A 26,023-nucleotide genomic window follows, 5' to 3' on the forward strand; every position below is an offset into this window, starting at 1 on the left:
AAGTGTTGCATGCTTTAAAAGATTATTTGGAAGTGGCCCTCAATTCCAAATGTTCTCTACTCCTCATTTTCTTCTGTGTGTCATAAGTAGGAGGGCAAATTGTACTCTTGACACAGAAGTATTTTCTTAACTTATTGCCTACCTTTTCTGAAATAAATGACTTTAGAAGTACCAGATAATCAGATGTCCCTTGAAAAGAGGAAATACCTCACCTGTTAGCAATTTTCTCTTGACTATAAACAATTTTGACGAAAAATAGTGATCCACAATGCTATTAATAACCATTTTATTCCTTCTTGTGTATAGTCTTTGGTAATAATGTAAATCTCCTCCCATTAAGGTGTTTATCTGAATCAGTAATTATTGACAGAAACCTATGACCATTCCTAAACTCCCCTTCACTGGAACTTCCTCTGATTGTATGGCAGCCACTATACCTGGTCCAAGTACACAACAGCACATAACAGTACCAGCAACAGTACATAACACCATATTACTTTTCTGCCACCAAAAATCTGCCCTTGGAAAACTAGAGCAAATCGAAGGAATAATTACACAGCTCTGTATGCTCTACCTGTATATATGTGTGTGTGTGCATGCTTGTGTTTGTGAGTGTCTGTGTGCATGCGTGTTTGCATCCAGATGAACACCTCAGTATAACTATTAGGACTGGGCGGAGCAGAGTTTTTTCTTCAATCGCGCTCGCCAACATTAAGCTGGCAAACAAGGAAAATCAATGCTAGACAACCTCTCAGCGAGATTTCTCAACACCTGCGGTCGCGGATGGATGCATCCTCTCGCGTTGAGAAACCATCCGTTTGCATTGAGGGAGCTGCCGCTCGAGTAGAAAATCTACTCAAGTGACAAAAAGAAGCAGCACCCTCTCGCGCATGGTGCCATTCGTGCTGATTTTCCAGCGTGGGACAAACGTTAAAAATCAGAGTGAACGGCGTGGCCTAATGCACTCACCGCTTGCAGAACTCCATGTAGCGCGCTGAAGTTTTTTGGTCCGCCCAGGCCTAATAACTATCTGGCTCTAACATGCTACTGTGGCTCCACAAATTAATGTCATGGGTAGACTGAATATAAGAATGGCCGCTTGGAATTCCCAATGTTGTTGTCTTCACCACCTCTACCCAACCTGCCTCTCTGGTTCTACTTCAACAACTCTTCACCTCTTACAAGCTCATCATTCCTTCACTCTTGAAAGATTTCCCAGTATTCATATTCCACCCACTTTTCATACCCTCCACATCACAAGACCCAAACCACACATAAAAGTCCTATCTGGAGTTTGCAGTGTTGCAGATGCTTTGTAATTTTCATTGATCGTCATAAATAGAAGTAGAGCTCTGAGAAAATATATCAGCAAAGACCTTCAGGGTGCGACCCTATGGAAATAAGCACCAACAAGATGGAACCCTAAAGACACAGCAATCATGGAAGCAGGAACTTTAGGACCTGGGATACTCTGCAAAGAGTTTATGGGATGTAAAGGACTTGGGAATGGAAAACACTGGGACAGGGAGACACTGGGTCCTGAAAAACAATGTTAGGTAGCACAGTGACAACTAAATCTACCCGTTCAACCAGGGAGATCATTAGAAAAATCTTGAACCTCCAACAAATTAGGCAAATGGACCAATCACACATTTACAGAAATACAACTGTCTCCCAGAATCAACATTGGCCCTACTGGTGTTACGTTACCTCAGACACAGGATACTCAAGTCTAGGACAGCTCAGCCAACCATGCTGGATGAAAATGTAACAAACATCCACTACCAGCTTATGTGAGAGCAACAGTCATGCCATTCTTTAGAGATCCTCTAAGGCACTATAGAAAACAACACCACCTTAGATTTCACTGGTCAATTGGAGGGTCTTAAGACCCAGACCACTGTGATCCACCATATAAAGACAAGGCATAACCCATATGGTACTCACACAGGGGTTTGCAGGTAAGTTGCAAGTTCAATCCACCCCCATAAAACCTCTAGAGCTGTAGGTAAACCTTGCACCTACCAAATCACAGTACACACTCGTAGTTCGGCTACGGCTGGCTGTTAGATGCTGCCATGGAAGGCTTTCCATGGGTAAATCTACAACCACCGACCCACATCCTGCAGCAAGATGCCCTAAAAAGACAGGAAATTGGTGAATGCGTACTGTATAAAACCGCATAGAAGAAGAATAGGCCCACATGTGAGGAAATCATGGCTATGCTGCTATAGCCCAATTTATCACTGCTCTAGCCCAATGTAACTACTTATTAGCCCAATTAACACCGGTATTTCTGTTGGTTTCAGTACATCGATCGAGGAGGTTAGGGACCTGTACTTGGAGGGAGCCCACCAGAATGGTGAGCTGATAGACCCGGACTTGCAGACAGGACTTGGGGTGCTTTTTCATCTCAGCGGGGAATTCGATCGAGCAGTGGACGCCTTCAATGCTGCCTTAACGGTCCGGCCTGAGGTAAGCAGCCACCAGACTGGCTCTAAAGCTCTTCTTGATAATTATTGTCCAGTTGTCGTGCCAGTCATCAAGACTGCACTACCACTTTTAAAACAATATGCACATTAATATGACTGTGTAACCTAAAAGTAGAACATGTTCTGATGCATGTTTTTATGGTTGTTTTTAAGGTTGCGTAAAATAACTATCGTCCTTTGTGTTTGCTGTGGCTCTCATCCTATAAGCCAATTAGAAACTTTCTTTTAGGTAGTTTAATTTACCTGCCATTTTATTAGGAATCTGCTGCTCAGTCACCACACTCCCAGAGCAAATAGAGAACAATGGGCCACATGTACGAACATTTTTAGCAGTCGCAAACGGAGATTTGGGCCATTTGCCACTGCTAAACAGGGTTGTAGCATGTATCAACCCTATTTTGCGAGTTGGTAACTTGTTACCAACTCTCAAAATAGGGTTTGCGAGTCCCTATTAGGAAGGGATGTGCCAAGGGCGACTCTTCCTAATAGCGAGTCACATGGGGATGTTTGATTGTTTTGCGACCAGAATATGGTTGCAAAACAATCGCAGTTTACTACCTCCTCCAAGTAGGTGGTAAGCCACTTGCAAACGGGACCCCTTTCCCTTAGTGATTAGCAGTGATTTTTTTTTTTAAGAGCAGGCAGTGGTCCCTCGGACCACTGTCTACTCTTGAAAAATTAAACTGAAACATTTTGTTTTTGTTTCGGTTTTTCTTTAAGGAAAACAGGCGGCACAAAAAAAAGGTTGCATTGTTTAAAAAGGAAACACAGACATGGAGGGGGGGTCTGCTGTGCTATTGCTCATTCCCAATGGGGCCCAAATTGCGACCAGCCTCATGAACATTGATGAGGCAGGTCATTTGCGACCACATTGGGAATCGCAAAATGTGTCTGAGACGCATTAGTACATTTCCGTTTGCGACTCGCAAATTGCAAGTCTCTAAAGTTCGCAAATTGCGAGTCGCAAAAGGAAATGGTAGTACATGTGGCCCAATATGAGTGATTGTAGTGCAGATTGTATTTTGCACTTCATCTTGTATGTGCATGATACTATTTTCTGTGTTCTTTTTTTTGTGTGAAATTGACGTTGATCAGCAAACAATATTACCAGCATACCCACCATGATCCCAAATATGCTAGAAGTTGGTAGCATCATGCCACGGCCATCATTATGACAGGGACACCATCATGTTAAGGATGCTCACAATCACCCAACAATTGCCACAGTTATGCTGTATCCATCATGAATCAGAGGTGCGTGCCATAATGCCATGGATGCTCATGATAAGACCAAGAGTATCATTATGCTAGAGCAAACATAATGCCAGGGTTGGACACAAACATGTCATGGCTACCTTATACTAAGCATTTCCATTATTATGCCACAAACAGTATTAATTCAGAAGTGGGTCCCATCTGTCAGGTTTGGACTAAACATGTGCGCAAGATCCAATGGAAGCAATGTTCTTTTCCGTATCTCACTGCCCCCCATGACCACGTAGGCTAAGTTATGAAGGCCAGTGCTAGGAACAAGGAAAGACGGATGGAATAAGAGAGAAAACCGACACAGGACCACACTGTGAACTTTGTCGCTTCTGGGATCAAGAATGGATGTCTTAAGTAACTTGTCATAAGAATGCTAAATATAAACTGTCATTGTGAATAGATATACCTTATCAGCTTCAATAGGTAATTGGGAAGTCCTGAAAGCTAAAATGAAAGAAAACATAAACATCTTACAAAACACATGTAAACTCACGCCTCTGCCTATTTTTTAATAACTGCTTTAAACTATGTCACTATATGCTCTTTTGGGCAAGATGAGTATAATTCCTATGACCTCTATAGAACTACAATTAACATGGATTGATTGATTTCCTACTCTTGACAATTTATACACAGGCTGGAAATCTTCAACACTATGGGGGTCATTAGCATGGTGGGCGGATCGCCACCACCCGGTCGGGCGGTGGCGATCAGCCCGCCAAAACACCCTGCCGGACGGCCTGTAACCCCCCACCACATTAGCATGGCGGGGTACAGCGGCAGACGGAAAGACCGTCCGCCGCTTTTCCGCCAGTAGGCAATCGTCACGATTGCCTACCGGGCGGAAGAGGCCCATAATATGGTGGCAGTGCCTTCCAGGCACCGCAATCCATATTAGTATGAGGCATTTTCAATGCCTTTCCATGGCAGAGACTCCACCATGGAAAGGCATGCAGAGTTCTCTTTGGGCGCTGTTGCGGGCCCCCAGGGTGGTGGGGGGTTGGGGGACTGCACACGGGGGGGTACTCATGGTACCCCCCTAAATTGGCATGCACAAGGTGGCAGGCACCACGTGGTGCCTGTCACGATATGCATGCCAATGCACAACATCCATATATTGCACTTTGGCGGGTGCAGCTTACAGCACCGCCCGCCACAATGTAATATATGCAGGATGCCACCGTGGCGGTGTCATCCTAATTGTCATGGCGGGACCACCGCACCACTGGCGGCCGGTCCCAGCACCGCTAGGGTGGTGGGCAGACTGAAGTCTTTTTTCTTTCAAATACACAAATGTACAATGTCATTTTAAGAAGTTGTTATGTTCCTTCACAGGTACTATGTGCACAAGAAAGAGTTCAAAGTTCATTTTCAATCACACATGACATCAGAACACTTGAAATCCAATATTCATGCAGAGAGTACCTGTCTGCAGCAATATTGCAGCACAATTGCATAGCAAGGGGGTCATTCACCACAAGGGAAGTAATACCTGAAGATACACGATTGCCACGTCCCTGTAAACATGAACGTCTGCGGCTTGCTGGGCAACTGTTGACTGCCGGTGCTATGCCATGCAGTGTGTTTTCCACGTGCACTTAGCCCCAATCCAGTCAGTGTCAGGTATAATGACATAATAGTTTATTTTGTTAATTGTGTTAATTAATTTGTTAATAATTAGTTATTAATTATTAATTGATAAATATGTTAATTGTCTTATTTTTTTAGGAGCGGGTTGTGGGTTTATAGGGGAGTAGTGTGGGAAGTAATGTACTTATTATAAATAATTAATAATTTGTATTAATTAATATTTGTGTATTTATTATTTTATATTGTTAATTGTGCTAAGGAATTTATTATCAATTAATTATTAATTGGTTATTAATTATTAATAACTAATTAATAATTAATTAGTAAATATGTCAATTGTGTCATTTTTCAGGAGCGGGTTGTGGATTTATAGGGGTGTAGTGTGGGAAGTAATTAAAAAGCTAATATATTTTTATATAATATTCAGTTATTGCTATTTTATAATCTTAATAGTGTGAATTATTTTATTACTCATTTCATTGTTATTAGTTAATTGTTAAGCAATTATGTTAATTATGTCATGTTTTACAATATTGGTGGTGTCATTTATAAGGGATTTGGTAGGAGGTAAATTATTTTGTAATATTTAAGTATTGGATAATTAATATTTATTATTTTGCTGGAGTGGGAATAGTAAATTATTCCCCTCCGCTATCCAACACTTTCCCTACTGTTGCAATTGTTGGAGTGGGAATAGTAATGTTATCCCCTCCGCTATCCAACACTTTCCCTACTGTTGCACTCGGAGTGGGAATAGTAATTTTATCCCCTACGCTATCCAACACTTTCCCTACTGTTGCACTTGCTGGGGTGGGAATAGTAAATTATTCCACTGTGCTATCCAACACTTTCCCTACTGTTGCACTCCCTGGACTGGGAATAGTCATTTTATCCCCTCTGGTATCCAACACTTTCCCTACTGTTTCACTTCCTGAAGTGGGAATAGTAATTTTATCCCCTCCGCTATCCAACACTTTCTCTACTGTTGCACTTGCTGGAGTGGGAATAGTAATTTTATCCCCTCCACTATCCAACACTTTCCCTACTGTTGCACTTGCTGGAGTGGGAATAGTAAATTATTCCCATCCGCCATCCAACACTTTTCCTACTGTTGCACTCTTTTGAGGGGGAATAGTAATTTTATCCCCTCCGCTGTCCAACACTTTCCCTACTGTTGCACTCCCTGGAGTGGGAAGAGTAATTTTATCCCCTCCGCTATCCAACCTTTTCCCTATTGTTGCACTTGCTGGAGTGGGAATATTAAATTATTCCCCTCTGATATCCAACACTTTTCGATTGTTGTACTTGCTGGAGTGGGAATTTAAATGTTATCCCCTCCGCTATCCAACACTTTCCCTACTTTTGCATTCCTTGGAGTGGGAATAGTAATTTTATCCTCTACGCTATTCAACATTTTTACTACTATTTTAGTAAAATGTAGTGTAAAATGATGTTTTAAAATTAAATTAATATTTTAATATTTTAATTTATATATATATATATATATATATATATATATATATATATATATATATATATATATATATATATATATATATATATTTTTTATTTTTACATTTATGTTACAGGTGTATGTATATATATGTATGTATAATTTTTATTATGTTTTTAACATTTTATAATGTAATACAATAATTATTTATCAATATTATTAAGTAAATATATATATAGATAATAATTCTTATATATTTATATTTGATTGTTTTTATATTACATTTATTATTTATAATTTTTTTAGTTTTTGCTACTTATCACTATGTTTTTATTTATTCTATTTATTATTCAATTTATTTTATATTATTTTAAAAACATTTAAAAAAAACGATATTTTGGACAACGATATTTTAAACAACGATATTTTGGTTTCAATATTTTTGTACTTACCTTTGTAGAGATAGGATGTCGATATTCTTGACATCGCTATTCTGTACACGATATTTGTGTACCTCGATATTCCTGTCGTCGATATTCTGTCAGTGATCCAAATTGAACACGAGAAGAAACAGTGTATGCATCCATTTGTTGACTCATACACTTACAAGACCAATGAAATGTCTGGTGCCTAGGCAATGGTCCTTTTGTCATGAATTGCAGCTATAAATTATAAATGGCAGATCAAAGTGGCCAAATCAATATGTAACACTTACATAAACCAATTACCCCCTTTGTTTGTGTATGAGTCTCAAACGCTGCAAAAGCCCTAAACAGCAATGTAAAATGACATCAGTAACATGCGCACTTGGGGAAAAATCCTATTTTACCCCAGCACCCTTGTGCGGTGCGATACATTGTTAGAACTGGGCCCACCCTGGCAAATGACAGAATTTAAATCCAAACATTTCTAGGGTGCCTCCCAGATTACAAAAATATCAGGAATGTGTATTCACAGGAATTTATAACACTTTTTAGCAGCACCATGGGCCAAGGCCGCACGGGTAAAACCAATGTTGAAATGGAGTATTTGTCAAGTAATGAAACAACCAAGTAAACAACTCCACTGCGCAGTGCAACTATTAGCAGGCTGTTCTCATGCAGCACTCTACCCTACACTTATACAGCACCGTAACGCGGTGTAAAGGATATCAGCAAGTCTGTATGAAACCCACTCGCACATATACGCACTGGGCACCGTAACTCGGTGCAAATGATATCCAGCAGGTCAGTTGATCAATATGAATGCGGACCAGGTGGCACAATCCCTCCCACACCTCTCAGTTACCTCCCCATCACTCTGCCCACAGGTTATAGTCAAAAAGCCCCACCCCTTACTATACCGGTTTAAGGCCGGAGTCACACTTAGTCAGGGGCCCAGGGAGAAGGCTGGAGTAGCTATCAGGGTAACAAGGCAACAGTAGATAAATGTGGGGCATGGCCATCACTCAGGAAGTTCACCTACTTTATGCAGAGCAGAAGCAGGCTAGAGGCTGTCCCAGTCCAATCAAGAGGTCCCTCAATTTGCCCTCCCGCACGAGGCTAGTTTTGCGAAGCACAGGGGGATCACGCATTCTCTTGACTTGCTTCGATGATTCTCAAAAGTGTTCCTCAACCCAGTCACTTACTCTCACCACCCAGGCCTGATCTGGGCAATGCTACCTGGCAACACGAAGTTGTCTGGCCGGGTGAGGATAGGGCAGTTGATTCGCTGAACTGAGGGCAAGACGGAACACTTAGTGAATGGGGGGTGCAGCTGTCCTCATACCCTATGGGAAGTGATAAACAATGTCTGATGCAGGTTGAACCAAATCACACCAGACAATCTGGTCACAAGAAACCACGAGTCGGGTTCTCCATACCTCCCTGGAAATGTAGCACAATATCTGGGGTGGGATGATACGAGTCGCACCAGACAATCCAGTCACAATGAACCAAAAGTTGGGTTTGACTTGCCTCCCTGGAAATGAGGCACAAGGTCTGTTGCACGCTGATCCAAGTCACACCAGACAATCCAGTCCCAATCAACCTTAAGTTAAATTCACATTACGTCACCTGGAAATGAGGCTCAATGTCTGGTGTGCAATGATATGAGTCGCACCAGACAATCTGGTCACAATCAACTCACAGCCGGGCTCACCGTACCTCCCTGGAATGAGGCACAACGTCTGGTGCACAATGATACGAGTTGCAGCACACAATCTGATCCCACACACACAGTTACAAGTTCAGTAGTACTACTCGAGACAGAATGAGGTATCACTGATCAACACATCAACACATGCTGATCAACACATCTTCCCAAAGACTAGTTACACTGCTATATACTATCATGCAAGATAAGGCACTGATTTGTTTGCCAGCGGCTCCTGCAGCATGGGCCCTGGACACTGATCAACCCATTAGAGACGAGCAATGGAACTATTGCTGTGCACAAACTGCGGCCCTCTCACCTAATTATAGATTAGGAATTATACATTTTAAATACTTACACCGATTATACTGTCCACCAGTACAATTGCGGCTAATGGGCTTAAGAATGGAGGGGTTATGTGTGAGTTGCTCGGCTCCCTACGTGTCTTTTTTACACCTAGCCTGGGAGTGCCCTAAAGTGGCAGAATACTGGAGAACAGTACACTATAGACTGCAACTCATTGTTGGTATCTCAGAACCACGCACGCATCTGGTTAGCCTCCTGGGATATGTCAGAGATATTCCCCCTGAAAACTGGAACCTCACAGCTATGCTCCTCTTTATAGCAAAGCGCCAGGTGGCTATGCATTGGGGAGGGAACCCCGCACCTACCATCACAGTCTGGCTTCAAGATTCAGCCTGCTGCCAGGAACGATTGGCCTCTTACTGGGAACTACTGCCCCTAACATCCCACCCTACAAACATTTGGGAACCATTATTAACATATCTACTCACACAGGATTCCTCCGCTCCTCGTTCTGTGTCAGAAGGAGATCTGTCCCCTCCTCTTGCTTACCCAATGTTAGCAATTTAGGCTGGAGTTAACTGGATAACAGAAGGCCATTTGATATCAGAATGTTGAGAAATGTATTTGGTTTTTAGCATTGCCATTATGGTGTGTAGCCTATAGTATTGTGGCAACTTTTGCATTATTTGCAATTTTGGAAATGAAATGATAACTATTATGGAATGTCCTGCTTTTTTCCCCTTGCTTTTATTCCTTTTATTTCTTTCCTTTCTCTTCAAATATGCTTGCACATTATTCAAGAACGTTGCCTTTGTGCCGTTTCACTTATGACTGCTAATAAAGATAATTAAAAAAAAAAAAACAACAACATGAGGCTGTTCCTCTGTAACCACCGCTGCAGCTTAAAGTAATCTCAGGCATTGCCCCATGTTAATTACTTATGGGCAGAGCAAACCTCATATGTAGTGAAAACACACATGGGGGTTTTTCACTGCCTGAGCAGGGAACACACTTGTGAAACTGCCTTGCCATTAACCTCTCACTTTCTCCACCCCCAGGGCTCACCCTAGGGATACTCTGGTGTTAGTGAAAAGCACCCTCAGCATTGTCCAATGAATAAGAAAGTCCAGCAGGAGCATTAGTGCAATGCGCACACACCGGCCTGCAATGGCAAGCTTAAGACATGTTTGAAAATATCATGAGGCTCCTCTCTACTGTAAGCTAAAACTGTAGTTTAGAAGTAATTCTGCCATTCCCCTTGTTGACCCATGGGAAGACCAGACCTCCTAGGAAGGGAAAACCCACATGGGGATAATTCACTACATAGGGAGGGAACACAGATGTTTACCTGCCTACCTTTTCCCCTACCACTTGCCTTACCCCTCAGGGCTTTCTCTAGGGGTGTCTTAGTGGTAGTGGACGGGCCACTAAGCATTTACTAATAGTTTAGAAATGGCAACCTGAGCATAAGTGCAAATGCGCAGACCTAGGCCTGCAATGGTGGGCTTTGAAATGCTTTTCTTGTGGGTGGGACAATCAGTGCTACCACCCACTAGTAGCCAGTGCAGTACCTGCCCTGGGTATGTGGTATACCTCTTTACAGGGTACTCACAGGTACAGCACCTAAACCAATCAGGTAAGCATTACTTCCTAGCATATGTAGGAAGGGTGTGTGCACGTTCACACTGCATTACAGTGGGAAAGTGCCCAGAGTCTAAAGGCCACGAAAAGAGAATCAACAAAAACCAGAAGGAAAAAAAGCAAAAGGTTTTAGGGAAATCCCCTAAAAAGGTCCATGCCCAACAAAAACGCAAAGCAATTCTAGCACCAACTACCTGGCTTGACATTCCCTAAAAGAATTACTTCTGCATTCTGAAACACACTGTCATATGAAGGGAGAACTCATATGTGGCAGAAGGTGTTCATACCATCATATTTCTTCTAACAGTAGCCTAGAAAATCCTAATAGTTCTCAATGCACTAAGTACCTTAACTCATAGGTTTCTGGTCTCTCCTTACCTTATGATGTGTCAATGGCACATTCCCCTGTCTAATACCATTTTTCTCTGTTGAGTGGCTATTTCAGGACAGAAGGGTTGCAGTGGATGCTTGTGCATAGCCAAATTAGGGGAGGGGGTAATTTTTTTACTGTTCATAACAGATCCCCGATTAGTAAACCAGACCAGTATGTCTGAAATTCCTTAAGTAACTTACTTACAGATCCTGAGGATCTTGTTTTCAAGCTACACAGACGCTCACCCACCTAGATGGCATGATTCATCATCGTGCCCTGCTCCACGTTGAGTGGGGTGTGCAATATCAAACGGGGTCCATGAAGGAGCTGTCGACAAATGGCCCTCTCTGAAGGGTCACACCAAACATTTTGCTTTCCTCCTCCCCTTTTTCTAACCTTGTCCATAATAGGCATATTTTATTTACCTATACGTCCCAAGTAAAAAGCACTACATGTGCCCAGTGCTTGAAAAATAAATACTACTAGTGGGCCTACATCACTGATTGTTCCACCCACACAAGTAGCCCTTTAAACATGTCTCAGGTCTGCCACTGCAGAGCCTATGTGTGCAGTTTTTCTACCACTTTGACTTGACATTTAAAAACTTTTTCCAAGCCCTAGAAACTCCTGTTTTATTACACATAGGTCATCCCTAATGAGGCCCTAGGTAGCCCATAGGGCAGAGTGCTTTGTAAGTAAAAGGTACGACTTTAACATTTACGTTTTGCATTCCCTTGTAGTGAAAAACACCTAAATTTGTTTTTCACTACTGGGAGGCCTTCTCCTCTCATAGGTTAACATTGGGAATTCCTTAATACACTTTGAAGCTGTAATTCCCGATGAGAAAGGACTAGCGGTTTCATGTTTCATATATTTGGGATGATAATTATAAGTCCTCTTTACTGGTAAAGTTGGATTTAACATTACTATTTCAGAAATACCACTTTTAGAAAGTGGACATTTCTCTGCTCTTACAGCTCTGTGTGCCTGCAGCCTGTCTTCAGTACAGGTTTGGGATAGGTGACAGCTACACCTTGTGCATTGCCTCTAGACAGCCACAAGCACAGGAAGGTTAGGTGTGTCTGAGTACTCATCTGCATTCTGATGGCTCTTCCTGAGCACAAAGGGAGGGAGGCAGGGAGGGACTGATACTGACATCAGAGTAGGTAGTGGCCTGATCCCACACAAAGGGCTGATTACCTCCCACAGATGATCTGTAGCAAGGGCTGAGGAAGAAAGGATACTTGTGCAATTCAAAGACCCTTCTTCAAAGGCAACTTTGGGTACAAGTAATGGGTCCCTGGTCCCGACAAATCAGACACTTCTGGACCTACACCTGTACTCTGTCAGACGAACTGCTGTGCTGCATCAAGGACTGATACTCTGCTGGACTGCGGACCTGGAAGGCCTGCTTTTCTGCTGTGCTGCCTTGCTGCCTACTGCTTTCTAACCCTGCTGAGGAGAGCTGGACTCTGCCTTGCAAATAAAGTGATTTCCAAGGGCTTGTGGCCTTGCCTCCTGTTGCTTGAGACTCAGGAATATCAAAGTCTCTACCCCTGCTCCTTTGCCTCGTTCCCTGGAATGTCGACCCAGATACTTGCACCAGAGAAATCAATGCATCTCCAGTCTGCATGTAGCAGAACTGGTGCATCAATCCTGTTACTGGAGTAGAAACCGGCACATTGCACTCGGGAACTGCCGTATTGCGTCTAGAACCACCACTTCAGAACCAACGCATTGCAACTGCATGGAGACGATCGACGCAGCGTCCCTCCAGCATCAATTAACCGGGCGCCTTGCCTTTGGAACCACCGCTACACTCAATGGCCCCTACAAATTGCTGCCACTGCGCAAAGAATATCGACGCATCACCTCGACTGCGGGTCTGACGTCGACGCATTGCTCGTCTGCATCACTCATCTCGCTGCTTTTTAAAAAATATGTTTTTATTGATTTTACAACTATATATCAACATGGATAGGTTACTGTTCTATCCACGACACAGCATTATCCTCGTACAGTTGAAAAGAGCCATGATATCCACAAAACAGTATAAGCATTGTATATTGCTGCAGTTCCATTGTCTTACTACTAAATTGCACTTATTTGGACAATCACCCCAGTTTGTACATTCTGAGCCTCCCTCAATCTGTTCCCTTGCTTCAATGTCTACCCCATAGTCCCACATCTTATACATTTTCATTCCTGTGCCATATGATAGTCTCTAATGGTCTCCTCTTCTGTGTCTCCCTCAGTAGATCGCTCAAGCAAGTTTGGTCGTAGAGGTTCCCAAATGTCTCGTGGCCTGGACATAGGTGGCATCAGTTCTGCATATGTTGCCAGCTGCTCCTGACAAAATTTAAGATCATTTAACTATCTTTAAATGTGGGTGTGCGTTCTCTGCCCCACCTGCAGGCCACACAGCGTTTGGCACGGAGTAGGCCCAACGAGACATATTTCCTGATTGAGGCCTCTAGTTCTTTAGTGTTTCCTAGAATTATGGTGAGTGGGGTATTGGGTATGTGGGAACCAGTCATCTGGGTCAATGTTTCAGTCACTGTGTCCCAGTATTTCTGAATTGGGTCACACTCCCATGCTGTAAAAAATCTGCTCCCGCCCCACCGCATCTATCACAGTTATTGTTGTTCCTAAGCTAAAAACTAAGTAGCTTCGCTGGAGTGTAGTAGAGCCGGTGTAAGTATTTAAAGTGTATTATGTGCGGCCTACATGCTGGCTGTGACTCGGCCCATTTGCTGACAACAAAATATCCATTGGTCATCGCTAAGGAGATTACCTAGGTCTTTCTCCCATTGTGCTTGTGCTTTTGGGCTGTTTGGGGGCTATCCGCCTGATTGGTCCGATACAGCATGGAAACCACATGTGCAGGAGCTGAGCATTGTAGTAAAGCATGTAGTTGGGCCAAGGCAGGAGGTTTAGCAGGGAATGTGGGGGTAGCGGCCTTCACATCCTGCCGAAGTCTAACATACATGAAAAGTTCCATTGGGGAGGGCTGACACTCTCCGAAGAAGACCTCTCGGCTACAGAATATACCATCCTCATACATGTCCCCCCATTTGCCGACAGCTCATTTCCTGTGTGACCAAAATAGCTACCCGACCTTGCAACGACAACAGGAGGAGTAGAGTATATCTGTTTGTAGCCATTTTGCTATGGCCCTCTAGGCTCCATTGGTGCATTCTACAGTCGTCGGGCCTCTACCTCGGGGCTTGACCAACACACTAAGGTAGGCTGCATAGGGTACTGGCATCATATAACCATGTTCTACTGCCAGGTGCGGCATATGCAGTAGTGTGCCTGTGCGCACCAGAAATAAAGTTCCATATCTGGTACTTGGAACCCTCCCTTGGTAAATTGTTCGGTCAGGTGTTCCCACTTAAGTCTAGGTTGTCTGCCGCCCCAAGTCAGGCGAATGAGTTGTGATTTGAGAGCTTTAAAAAAGGTTTACTAGGTTTATAGGGGATGTTAGTGAAAAGATACAGTAGTTTAGGGAGTATCACCATTTTGATTAGTGACACCCGTCCTGCTAGTGAGACTGGCATAGCAATCCATCTAGTGATGGAGTCTGTCAGCGTTTCGAGTGTCCGTCCGTAGTTAACTTTCATAAGTTCTGCCGTTTCTCTGGTTATTACTTTCCCCACATATTTTATTTCGTCATCACACCAGGTCAGGGGATATTCGGGATCATATCTGCCAACCGACTCAGTAAGAGGGAATATCTGAGATTTCCCCCAATTAATATTAACTCCGGAATACATCCCGAACTGTATAATTTCATGCAATATTGGGTTAAGGCTGATTTCGGGTTCCCGCAGATATAACCTGATATTGTCTGCGTATAATGATATTAAAATTTGTCTTTCAGGGTATTGGCGAGCGTATTCTCGGTGATGTTGCCAGAGCTTGGCTGCCAGTGGCTCCATAGTCAGTGCAAAAAGGAGGGGGGATAGCGAACAACCCTGCCTCGTTCCCCTTGAGATCTGAAAGCTGGGGGAACACACCCCTTTAATCAAATACTCTGGCCTGTGGTTCTGTATAGAGTAATCAGATCCAAGACAAAAAAGGAAGGGGGAATCCCATTTGCCTCAGGACGCTAGCTAGGTAATCCCACTCTAAAGAATCAAACGTCTTGGTGGCGTCTAAGAAGACTGCCACCGCAGCAAGGTCGGATCGACATCCTGCATTAGGGCAAATAGAGTGCGTAAATCATCTGAGGCCGCTCTTCCTGGCACAAATCCCGAACACTCATCTCGCAGCTTGCGACCAGAATCAAAGTATTCTGTTCACCGGGCCTGCGTGGCTCCTGTCTCCTGCCTGCACTCCATCGTGGTCAGCTTGAACTGTTGACTTTGTCCTGGTCCAGCGCAACCAGATAACCCCCATTGGTGCATAATGCTCCTGAGCACTAGAACTCTTTTTATTCTTTAGAAATTCATAACTCAACTTCTACCTATTGGATTTGGTTGTTTTGGTATTGAATTATTTATAAAATCATAATCTATGTTTCTAAACATGTGTGGATTCTTTTTAGTGGTGTTTTCATTATGTTACTGTGTGTTTGTGGTGTGTGTGTGTGTGTGTGTGTTGTGCAAATACTTTACACATTGCCTCTCTAAATAAGCCTGACTGCTCTGTGCCTAGCTACCAGAGGGTGAGAAAAGGTTATCTTTCAGTGTGTACCTAGCTTACCCTGACTAGAATGATGGTTCCTGCTTGGACATGGTGTATACCCCTGCCAACCAGAGACTCCATTTCTAGCAGAAGCTCTTTTGGAGATCTTTTTTTTTTTAGATCAAAGGGCCTCCGCTTCGGCAGTGTTTTCGGATCTATTTGTGAAAGGGCTTGTTTCGTGGTTACAATTACTTGTGGATTTGTTAAGTGGATTTTTAATAATTTCAGTTATACTATCACTGTAAGGAAAAAACGAAGAAGGGGATTGTGGGAAGCAATAATCCCTAAAGCACTTTTTTTATTGCTTGACTGCAGTGCTAGTTTTCTTCTTGGGAGTGTTCATGGAAACGTTACAGTAAACAAAGGATTTAGTCTCCCAATTGTTTTGGTGAAGATGATGTAATGTGTCAGATTCTGTGCTGTTTGCTCATTGTGTACTTCACTTTCTGTTGGCAAAGACTGTGACTTTTAGTGCTATATCCAGCGTCCCCGAATCCATCCAAAGTTCTTGGGCCCGATTCACAGAACTAACTTAAGACAAAATCCTAAACTTACTACTTTTGGTATTCACAGAAGTTAGGATTTTGTCTTAAGACAGACTAAAGACAGACTTAAGACAGACTTAAGACAGACTTAAGACAAACTTAAGACAGACTTAAGACAGACTTAAGTTAGGATATTGTCTTAAGTCTGTCTTAAGTCTGTCTTAAGTTTGTCTTAAGTCTATCTTAAGTCTGTCTTAAGCTTGTCTTAAGTTTGTCTTAAGACAAACTTAAGACAAAATCCTAACTTTTGTGAATACCAAAAGTAGTATGTTTAGGATTTTGTCTTAAATTAGTTCTGTGAATCGGCCCCCTTGGGATTGACATTGCACATTTAGAACTGATTGCAAAGTTTGGACACGATGATATCTGATTAGTATGGAAAGTAAAACAATGGAATGACTGATTGCACTTTGAATTATGGCCTAGTGAAGGTGTGGTAACAGATTTGTTATGTTTGTGTCCCCAAATATTACAAAACCTTTTCAATAGACCGAAGATTACAATTCAAGATAACTCATCTTTGGTTATCGCTCAATAGATGACTGCCTATCAAATTAAAATATCTTTTTATTTTAACCTCAGGACTACTCATTATGGAATCGCCTTGGTGCTACCTTAGCCAATGGAGATCGGAGTGAAGAAGCTGTGGAGGCCTACACGAGAGCCCTGGAGATACAGCCCGGCTTCATCCGCTCCAGATACAATTTAGGAATCAGCTGTGTCAACCTTGGAGCTTACAGGTGGGAACTGTGAAGAGGCAACAAATCATTCAAGTTAGGAATAGAATTAAGTCTAGAAGTGCACCTTGAGATTGGGTGTATCTGTGCCATTATCGGTTATCTAAACCAGGGTTACAAAGTCGGTCCTGGAGGGCCGGATCCATGCCAGATTTTTAGCACTTCCCCATATAGATAAATGTAGTGATGTTAAAAATTAGTCAGAGATCTGGCCGTCCAAGACAGACTTTGGAGAATAATAGTCTAAACCATCACCTTTTTGACTTTAGTACCTGTCAAGGATGCAGATGGACAACGTAGTGAGTTAAACGGTGTTGCTGCACTCATTCTTAAGATTCAATCTTTTTTTTTTTTAAATCTGTAATTTAGGGTCCAATTAACAGTGATTCGAGGTGATCTACTTATCATGGGTGCATGCCTGCACATTGTGCACTTTCGTATTTTTGGTGAACCACACTAATCCTCAGAAGTAGGCCTGGAAATTAACAAATAGTGTAGATTTTCTTGTTTCCCTACATTGAGTGCTGCAAATTGTTCACATTGCATTTTTTTCTCCTTACTTCACAAGAAGCCTATTTTCCCCCCTACCTCCTAAGTTTAAGGGACTTTCCCAACACTTTTGCTTACTTATTCCAGACTACTGTAAAATAGGAAATTCTTCTTACTGGAAATTCCACAAAAGAACTAGTCCAGGCCAAGAATTAGCCATTCCTGCACCTAGCTCTGAAACTCTGGAACAATCTTCGCAATAATCTACGATGCAATACCAGCTTGTTATCCTTCCAAAAAACTAAAAGGCACACCTACTCAAAATGTACTTTAATACTTAACCTGTTTAACCATCTTTTGGATAATCCAGGGCACAGCATCAACCAGCTGTACCTCTAAAAAGACTCAGGCCTTGATTTAGAGCTGGAGGTCATCCACCAAAGATAGCTAGCTGTCCATCTCTTTAGTGTGAGTTCACAAACATAAGATAACCTGTCCAGCATGGAGAGGACATGATAGGTTTGAAATAAAGGTGTATGCTGCCATTACTATGGCAGCTGTACATCGGGAGTCATTATATCGAATAGAAAGTTTTCATCCCTTTAGTTTGGGAGTTTTTTACATTCCATGTATATCATATTATATTATATTATATTATATTATATTATATTATATTATATTATATTATATTATATTATTTGTGTTTAGATATATTTAGAGACAAATAAATTAAATATTATTGATAAAAAATAATTTACATTGACAGAAATTATTATGAACTAATTTAATAGCAAGACATTAATTAATATAAAAATATTTTGAAAATAATTAGGAAATTAATATGTTATTGAATTGGAAATGGAGAAATGTTTTAATTAAAGTAAAGTTAATGTTAATATAATACTAAAATAATTTAACTAAACGTATTTAAGGTGCATTTTAAAACTAATTATTTTAAAAATGCACGTCTTTAACATCTTTATATGATTAGAAATAGTCATACGAGTATATTTTGATAAATACGTACATTTGTTTAGGAAACAAGTATATACTCATTATGAATACATTGTGTGTGTGTGTGCTTGTGTGTGTGTGTGTGTGTGAGCGCAAGCGTACACGTGTAAAATATTAGGGGGGTCTATCCCCCAATAAAATGACAAATAAATAATTAATCCTCAAAACAAAAGAGGCCTACCCCTCATAACAAGACACATATACTTAACATATATATATATATATATATATATATTACCTACTGGCGGTCGCCAGTAGGTAGTTATAGTTAGGACCCCTTTTCCATAGGAAATCCGCAACATTCTATTTTGAATAACTTTGGCGCCGGTCGATGAATCCTCGCGAATTTCTCAAAATAGGTGGGGCGCTACGCTCCGCTCCTACCCTGAAAGTCTCGGGGGGATTCGTCAAGCGGGGGCTGAGATAAAAGGGGGGTCCCAAAACGCGTTTTTCCCATGCATTTTTCCATAGGACCTTTAGAACGAGCTACAGCCCGAACGGCTGAACAGAATTACTAGAAATTTGGCAGAGAGGTAGTCCCTATGTCAAGGAAGTGCCTTTTGTAGGTTTGGTGTAAATCTGTTCAGTAGATTCTGAGAAAATAGCCTTTAAATCAATATATATATCTGAGCCCGCTTACGGTACGCTTACCGTACGCTTACCGTACGCGTACGGTGGCGTGCGCGAGCGCGATTCTGATTGGCTCTTAGATCTTAGTAAACATTCGAATCGGCCGAAACCAGGAAGCGGCGTCCGCCATTTTGTCTCTCGCACTGAGTGTTATTTATCAAACATGATGCCCAAAAACATGTTACGGGGCTGTTTTGACAACTCCCTCCCACATAGTCATGTTGAGGGAGTCCCCAAACATCCCCCAAGAGCAAAAACGGTTTTATTTTTTTTTCGGCAATTTCGCCGAGTACGCTTACCGTACGCTTACCGTAAGCGTACGGTAAAAAATAGAAATAAAAAAAACACTATCCACACTTACCCCACCCCCTGTGCTTTTGGTGGCCGTAGGCCACCAAATGTACAGGGCTTATTACATCAGTAAAAAAACTATATTTTGGCAACATGAAATTATAAAATCGAAATAAAAAAAACACTATCCACATTGACCCCACCCCCTGTGCTTTTGGTGGCCGAAGGCCACCAAATGTACAGGGCTTATTAAAGTTGATAAAAACCGTGCACGGAACGCACTGCGTTAAGTGGGCGCGCACGCCTCGAATGGCGTAAAGTAACTTAGCATTTAAAAAACCGTACAAATTCACTGAAAAAACCAAAGGTTTCACACACGTTATAGTTAGGAATTAGCATTTAAAAAACCTTGCAAATTCACTGAAAAAACCATAGGTTTCACACATGTTATAGTTAGCGGAAATTTTACTGATAAAAAACCAATGAAATTGCCCCGTTATAGTTAGTGCTGGCAACTATAACTCACGCGACCGCAATCCTCTGCTGATGACATATGTGTCTTTATAAAAAAAAATATTTGTAATATATGTATAGCTAAAAATGTATGGAAGAAGACATGGGCAAATAAGTGTCTAAATACAGTATTAGCATCAGCAGAGGATTGCGGTCGCGTGAGTTATAGTTGCCAGCACTAACTATAACGGGGCAATTTCATTGGTTTTTTATCAGTAAAATTTCCGCTAACTATAACATGTGTGAAACCTATGGTTTTTTCAGTGAATATATATATATATATTACCTACTGGCGGTCGCCAGTAGGTAGTTATAGTTAGGACCACGTTTCCATAGGAAATCCGCAACATTCTATTTTGAATAACTTTGGCGCCGGTCAACGAATCCTCGCGAATTTTTCAAAATAGGTGGGGCGCTACGCTCTGCTCCTACCCTGAAAGTCTCGGGGGGATTCGTCAAGCGGGGGCTGAGATAAAAGGGGGGTCCCAAAACGCGTTTTTCCCATGCATTTTTCCATAGGACCTTTAGACAGGGCTACAGCCCGAACGGCTGAACAGAATTTAATGAAATTTGGCAGAGAGGTAGTCCCCAGGTCAAGGAAGTGCCTTTTGTAGGTTTGGTGTAAATCTGTTCAGTAGATTCTGAGAAAATAGCCTTTAAATCAATATATATATCTGTGGCAGCTTACGGTGCGCTTACCGTAAGCTTACCGTAAGCTTACCGTACGCGTACGGTGGCATGCGCGAGCGCGATTCTGATTGGCTCTTAGTTCTTAGTAAACATTCGAATCGGTCGAAACCAGGAAGCGGCGGCCGCCATTTTCTCTCTCGCTTCCTGAGTAGGGCAGCAAAACCAACCCCAAAAATGTGTAAAGAGGCAGTTTAATGAGATCCTAACCACCCAGCATTGATACAGGGGTCCCCAAACCACCCCCAAGCCCAAAAAAAAAAAACATTTTTTTTTCGGAAAATCGCCGATTACGCTTACCGTACGCGCACGGTAAAAAATAGTAAAAAAAAAAAAAATATCCACATTCTCCCCACCCCGTGTGCAAATGGTGCCCGAAGGGCACCATTTGTGCATGGCTTATCATACGTAGGAAGTTAACAAAGAATACATTTCACAAAGATGCGCAAAATATGTCCCCCATGTGCGCACGGTGCGCGAAGCGCATCGTGCGTACATGGCCCATCCCGCTAAACGTGGGCACGCGGTGCGCGCAGCGCACCGCGTGACCACTGTGCGTGCACGGCACTAACTGCGTAAAGTGGGCGCGCGGTGCGCGAAGCGCACCGCGTGCTCACTGTGCGCGCACGGTGCGCGAAGCGCACCGTGCGCGCACGGAACGAACTGCGTTAACTGGGCGCGCACGCCACGAATGGCGTAAAGTAACTTAGCATTTAAAAAACCTTGCAAATTCACTGAAAAAACCATAGGTTTCACACATTTTATAGTTAGCTGGACATTTTACTGATAAAAAACCAATGAAATTCCCCCGTTATAGTTACTGCAGGCAACTATAACTCACGCGACCGCAATCTTCTGCTGATGACATATGTGTCTTTATGAAAAAAAAATATTTGTAATATATGTAAAGCTAAAATTTAATGGAAGAAGACATGGGCAAATAAGTGTCTAAATACAGTATTAGCATCAGCAGAGGATTGCGGTCGCGTGAGTTATAGTTGCCTGCAGTAACTATAACGGGGGAATTTCATTGGTTTTTTATCAGTAAAATGTCCAGCTAACTATAACATGTGTGAAACCTATGGTTTTTTCAGTGAATATATATATATATATATATATATATATATATATATATATATATATATATATATATATATATATATATAGAGAGAGAGAGAGAGAGAGAGAGAGAGAGAGAGAGAGAGAGAGAGAGATAGATAGATAGATAGATAGATAGATAGATAGATAGATAGATAGATAGATAGATAGATAGATAGATAGATAGATAGATAGATAGATAGATAGATAGATAGATAGATAGATAGATAGATAGATATAGATATGGGTTAGATCCAGTTTAAAAGCCACTATGCTTCCATTATAGTGTGGGAAAATTCAATGGCTTCTGCAAGAAACAGATTACATCCAGCAGGTTTCATCCAAATTAAAAGTAACTAAACTGAAAGTAACTGGAACAAAGGATTACACCCAGCAAACAATTGTCGTCTTGAGTAAACACATTATACTCCCAACCACTGCCTCAGGTGGTAGGACATGAATCACAAACCTCATGCTGTGCAACCGGTGCACATCATCAATAAGAAAGGGGTGCAGGGGTGCCTTTATAAATGTTGACATTGGAGAGGGGTGTATTAGGGAACATCACAGAATGAATAGTAAAAAGTCATCTTCCACACCGGGCACCTACCTCAACTGATCCCAAATCACAGCAATGCAAGACCAGGGCTAAAGTGCATTCTTGCATCCCTACTGCGCCAGCTACCCCCTGCACCGTGCCCCGAAACTATCGCATCCGCAGTGGCGTAACAAAGGTACCCGCAGCCCCAGCAGCATGGGGGCCTCGAGCTTCAGGTGACCCCCCTCAGCACAGTACGCTGGCATGAGAGGTCCTGAGTGAGTACGGAGGGGGGGCCTACATGTACTTTGCAGGGGACCCCCTCAAGGTTTGTTACGCTAGTGGGAATCGGGTATGTAGGACTTTTAAAAGATTCAATAAATATTGTGCATTGCGAGTTAGAGTGTAAATAAACATACTTTTGACCATAACATTGAAGTAGATAAGATTATCTTCTGTTTGCTGATGCCAACTTACTAAAACGAGGTGCAGACGCTAACCAGGCTTCCGGTGAACACATTGAAAATCTCCAGACATTCTTATACCCTAAGATGTGTGTTTTTCAGTGTTCCACTGCTGCCATGCTTCTTGCATAAAAGATACTTAGTTTCTCCCTTGAAAAGATTTTGCCAACAGGGGTATCTAACGTAGTTTCAGACCACAAGATCTGTGTTATATTTTCAGGATAATCCTGTAAAATAAATGTATGTGCAATGAAATTAAATGGAACTCATTTTTATAGCAGCAGGTATGCTGTAAAAAAAAACTTGGATCTTGCATCTAAAATGGACACCTGGTCCTTAAAAAAGTAGTACTTTAAGTAGATTTCATGGTGGCACTCCCTTATATATTTAGCTATAATGATAATGAATATATCGTGAATTTGCTAGGTTTTTTGTAAAATTTAAGCGCTATCCCAAAACTCCTCCCCCTTGGTGTGGTCTGGGCTCTGTAGGGCAAAAACACCATGTTAAAATCATCCATTCTATGTTTATTTTATATTTTTTTAGGGAGGCTGCAAGCAATTTCCTCACTGCGCTCAGCTTACAGAGGAAGAGCAGAATTCAGCTCCAAGTCCCACATCCCGCCATTTCAGGCAACATATGGGCGGCTCTCAGGATCGCCCTCTCGATGATGGACCAGCCCGAACTTTTTCAAGCAGCCAATGTCGGGGATTTGGACCTGTTACTAAGAGCCTTCAAGCTGGAACCTTGAGGGGAAGAAATAAAACTGAATATAGAATTGCATTTGAAAATGCTGGACTATTTTGCTACATGCAGTAATTTTAATTAGATAGCAGAAAAATGGATATCTCTGCACTGGATGACACGTTATTTCTTTTTTAATTGATCGAAAAGCACAAAATACTGACGTTGAAGGTCAAGCTAAATATTCAGGCGAACTGGACATCAGCTAGACTTGACAAGACAAAGATGTTTGATCCAAAGGTTCATTCCATGGCATGTTTATTCATTGTGATATGTTGTCAGTGATCCTGTGAGAGACATAGAAGAAAGACTCAGTAGCACCTCAAGGAACACACTGCAAAGAAGTACTCTCTCCAAAAATGGAACAGACCTTCCTTTGATGTTTTGCTTCTTCCAGGTCCTTCTACAACAACCAACTCGTATGGAGCTACTCTTGAAACATCTGAACTCAGGCAATACATGCACGTAAATATGCTCCAGGGTCACTTTATTAACTATTTATCAACAAGGATTCCTATTATAAAAAAAGGACATGCCTCGAACTTTGCCAATGTCCAAAAATGTTTTCTTTATAAATGCTTGTTTTTGCATACGAAAGCCGGAAATTGCACTAGCCTTTCTGCTGTACATACCCATGGTTGATGGGACTGTAAATATGCACTTTAGAAATCCCTCATTTATGCAATGCTTTTTAGGTAGGAATATATTGGTGAAGAATTTAGCCTTGTTGGCATTATGGACCAAATATGTGCTCCTTGGCCTGAGATGGTAGCTTTTCATATTCTGTAGAGTAAAACGGGAATGCTATTTTTTTTAATGCAAGATAGTTATTTGAAAAAAATTCTAATTTTTTAGCACTTGTATAGCTCTATTAATGTTCCTCTTTACTTTTTAACATATTATTGCGAGAACAAAATGTACTGGGATGTCAGGAAAGTGAAAGCAAAATGTAAAGGAGCAACTGCATAAATGGGACCAAACTTTGAAGATTAACGGTGAAGGAGTGTCTTACTGCTCTGTCGGGCTCTTGCAGTATGGGCAATGCGTAATCTACCCTCACATGGGGCCTGCGGATGTACGAGGAAGGGAATACACTAAGGGCCTGATTCCGATGCGGTTAGGAAGGCCTCCTAACGGCATTTGCTCGGTCCAAACCCAATCGGGAACATGTCTTTCCGACCAACTCGCAAAGGTTTCCGATCGGCCGAGTACGATGCGAGTGAGGCGTTAGGAATATTCCAATCCCAACCCGATGGCATTTGGAATGACCGAGCCGTACAGAGCAGAATCGTACTATATAAGTACAAGCACATTTACATTTACATTTACGTCTCTATGGGCCACGTTTCCGAACGACCGAGTACGAAGCTGGATTTGGACAGCCTTTCTTAATCGTGCCGTCCGACTGGAATCAGCAATCGGAATCAGACTTTGGAGGCCTGCAGTGGGCACCCCAATACCCGGAGCCGTCCTAATCGGGCCCGTGGGGGTACCCATGGGTCCCACCTTACCAGCCATGCACAGTGTGGCAGGCACCAGGTGCCCACCACAGTGTGCACGAATTACCCCAGCCACCCCTTTCTTCTTAAAGTCAATGGGAGTCCAACCAAATCTTATCTGGAAGTATTCGGATGCATCGTACTCGGTCAGTTGGACTCTCCTGATCGGATTCGGTCGGAAACCATTCCCAAACCCATTTGGTCCGGAAGCTTTCCAAACCGCATCAGAATCGGGCCTTAAATGGAATGGACAGCCCAGTGACCCTGGGACCTGGGCAAGACAATCAATTAAGAAGAACAATGGTTCCTTTGAGGCGGGGGGTTTAAGCGTCAAATTCCGGGCCACTATAGAACACCATCATTTAGATTGGTTTAAACAGGAATCTAGAGCCAGATTTAGATCTTGGCAGATGGGTTACTCTGTCACAACAAAGACGGATATCCTCTCCGCCGAAATATAAATTCAGCTATAGTCTATGGGATTTATATGTCAGCAGACGGAATATCCGTCACTTTTGTGGTGGAGTAACCCGTCCACCAAGATCTAAATCAGGCCCCTAATCCAATGTATTGACAACATTAGAAAACATCAAGAAAAAAATCATTCTAAGCATACATTGTATCACAGTAAAGTGCTCCAAAAGGAAACCAGTGCAGTGAAAGTAAAACAAGTGAACTAAAGTGTGTGTGTGCTATATCCCCTGCCTGTTCCAGATGCAAACTTCATAAACATCACTCTATGTCAAAGTATAATGTCATAGATCATATTTAGGAACCAGTCCTCTGGTATCATTGTCGCCGTTTCGACCTCACTAAGTTACTTAAATGTGT

General features: G+C 42.1%; 1 protein-coding gene across 2 annotated transcripts in view; it reads left to right on the top strand.

Moving 5' to 3' along the window:
• The window catches only part of PEX5L (peroxisomal biogenesis factor 5 like), a 690,633-nt gene extending 664,884 nt beyond the window's left edge, over positions 1-25,749 (top strand). For both annotated transcript variants that reach the window (XM_085633878.1, XM_085633879.1), the window contains 3 exons: positions 2,310-2,475; positions 17,071-17,228; positions 23,496-25,749. In XM_085633878.1, the coding sequence (XP_085490004.1) occupies positions 2,310-2,475; positions 17,071-17,228; positions 23,496-23,700 (529 nt within the window). In that variant the 3' untranslated portion in view covers positions 23,701-25,749. The remainder of the gene's footprint in view (positions 1-2,309; positions 2,476-17,070; positions 17,229-23,495) is intronic.
• The last annotated feature ends 274 nt before the right edge of the window (positions 25,750-26,023 follow it).

This window comes from Triturus cristatus, chromosome 11, assembly GCF_964204655.1.
Source record: "Triturus cristatus chromosome 11, aTriCri1.1, whole genome shotgun sequence".
Taxonomy (NCBI): Eukaryota; Metazoa; Chordata; class Amphibia; order Caudata; family Salamandridae; genus Triturus; species Triturus cristatus.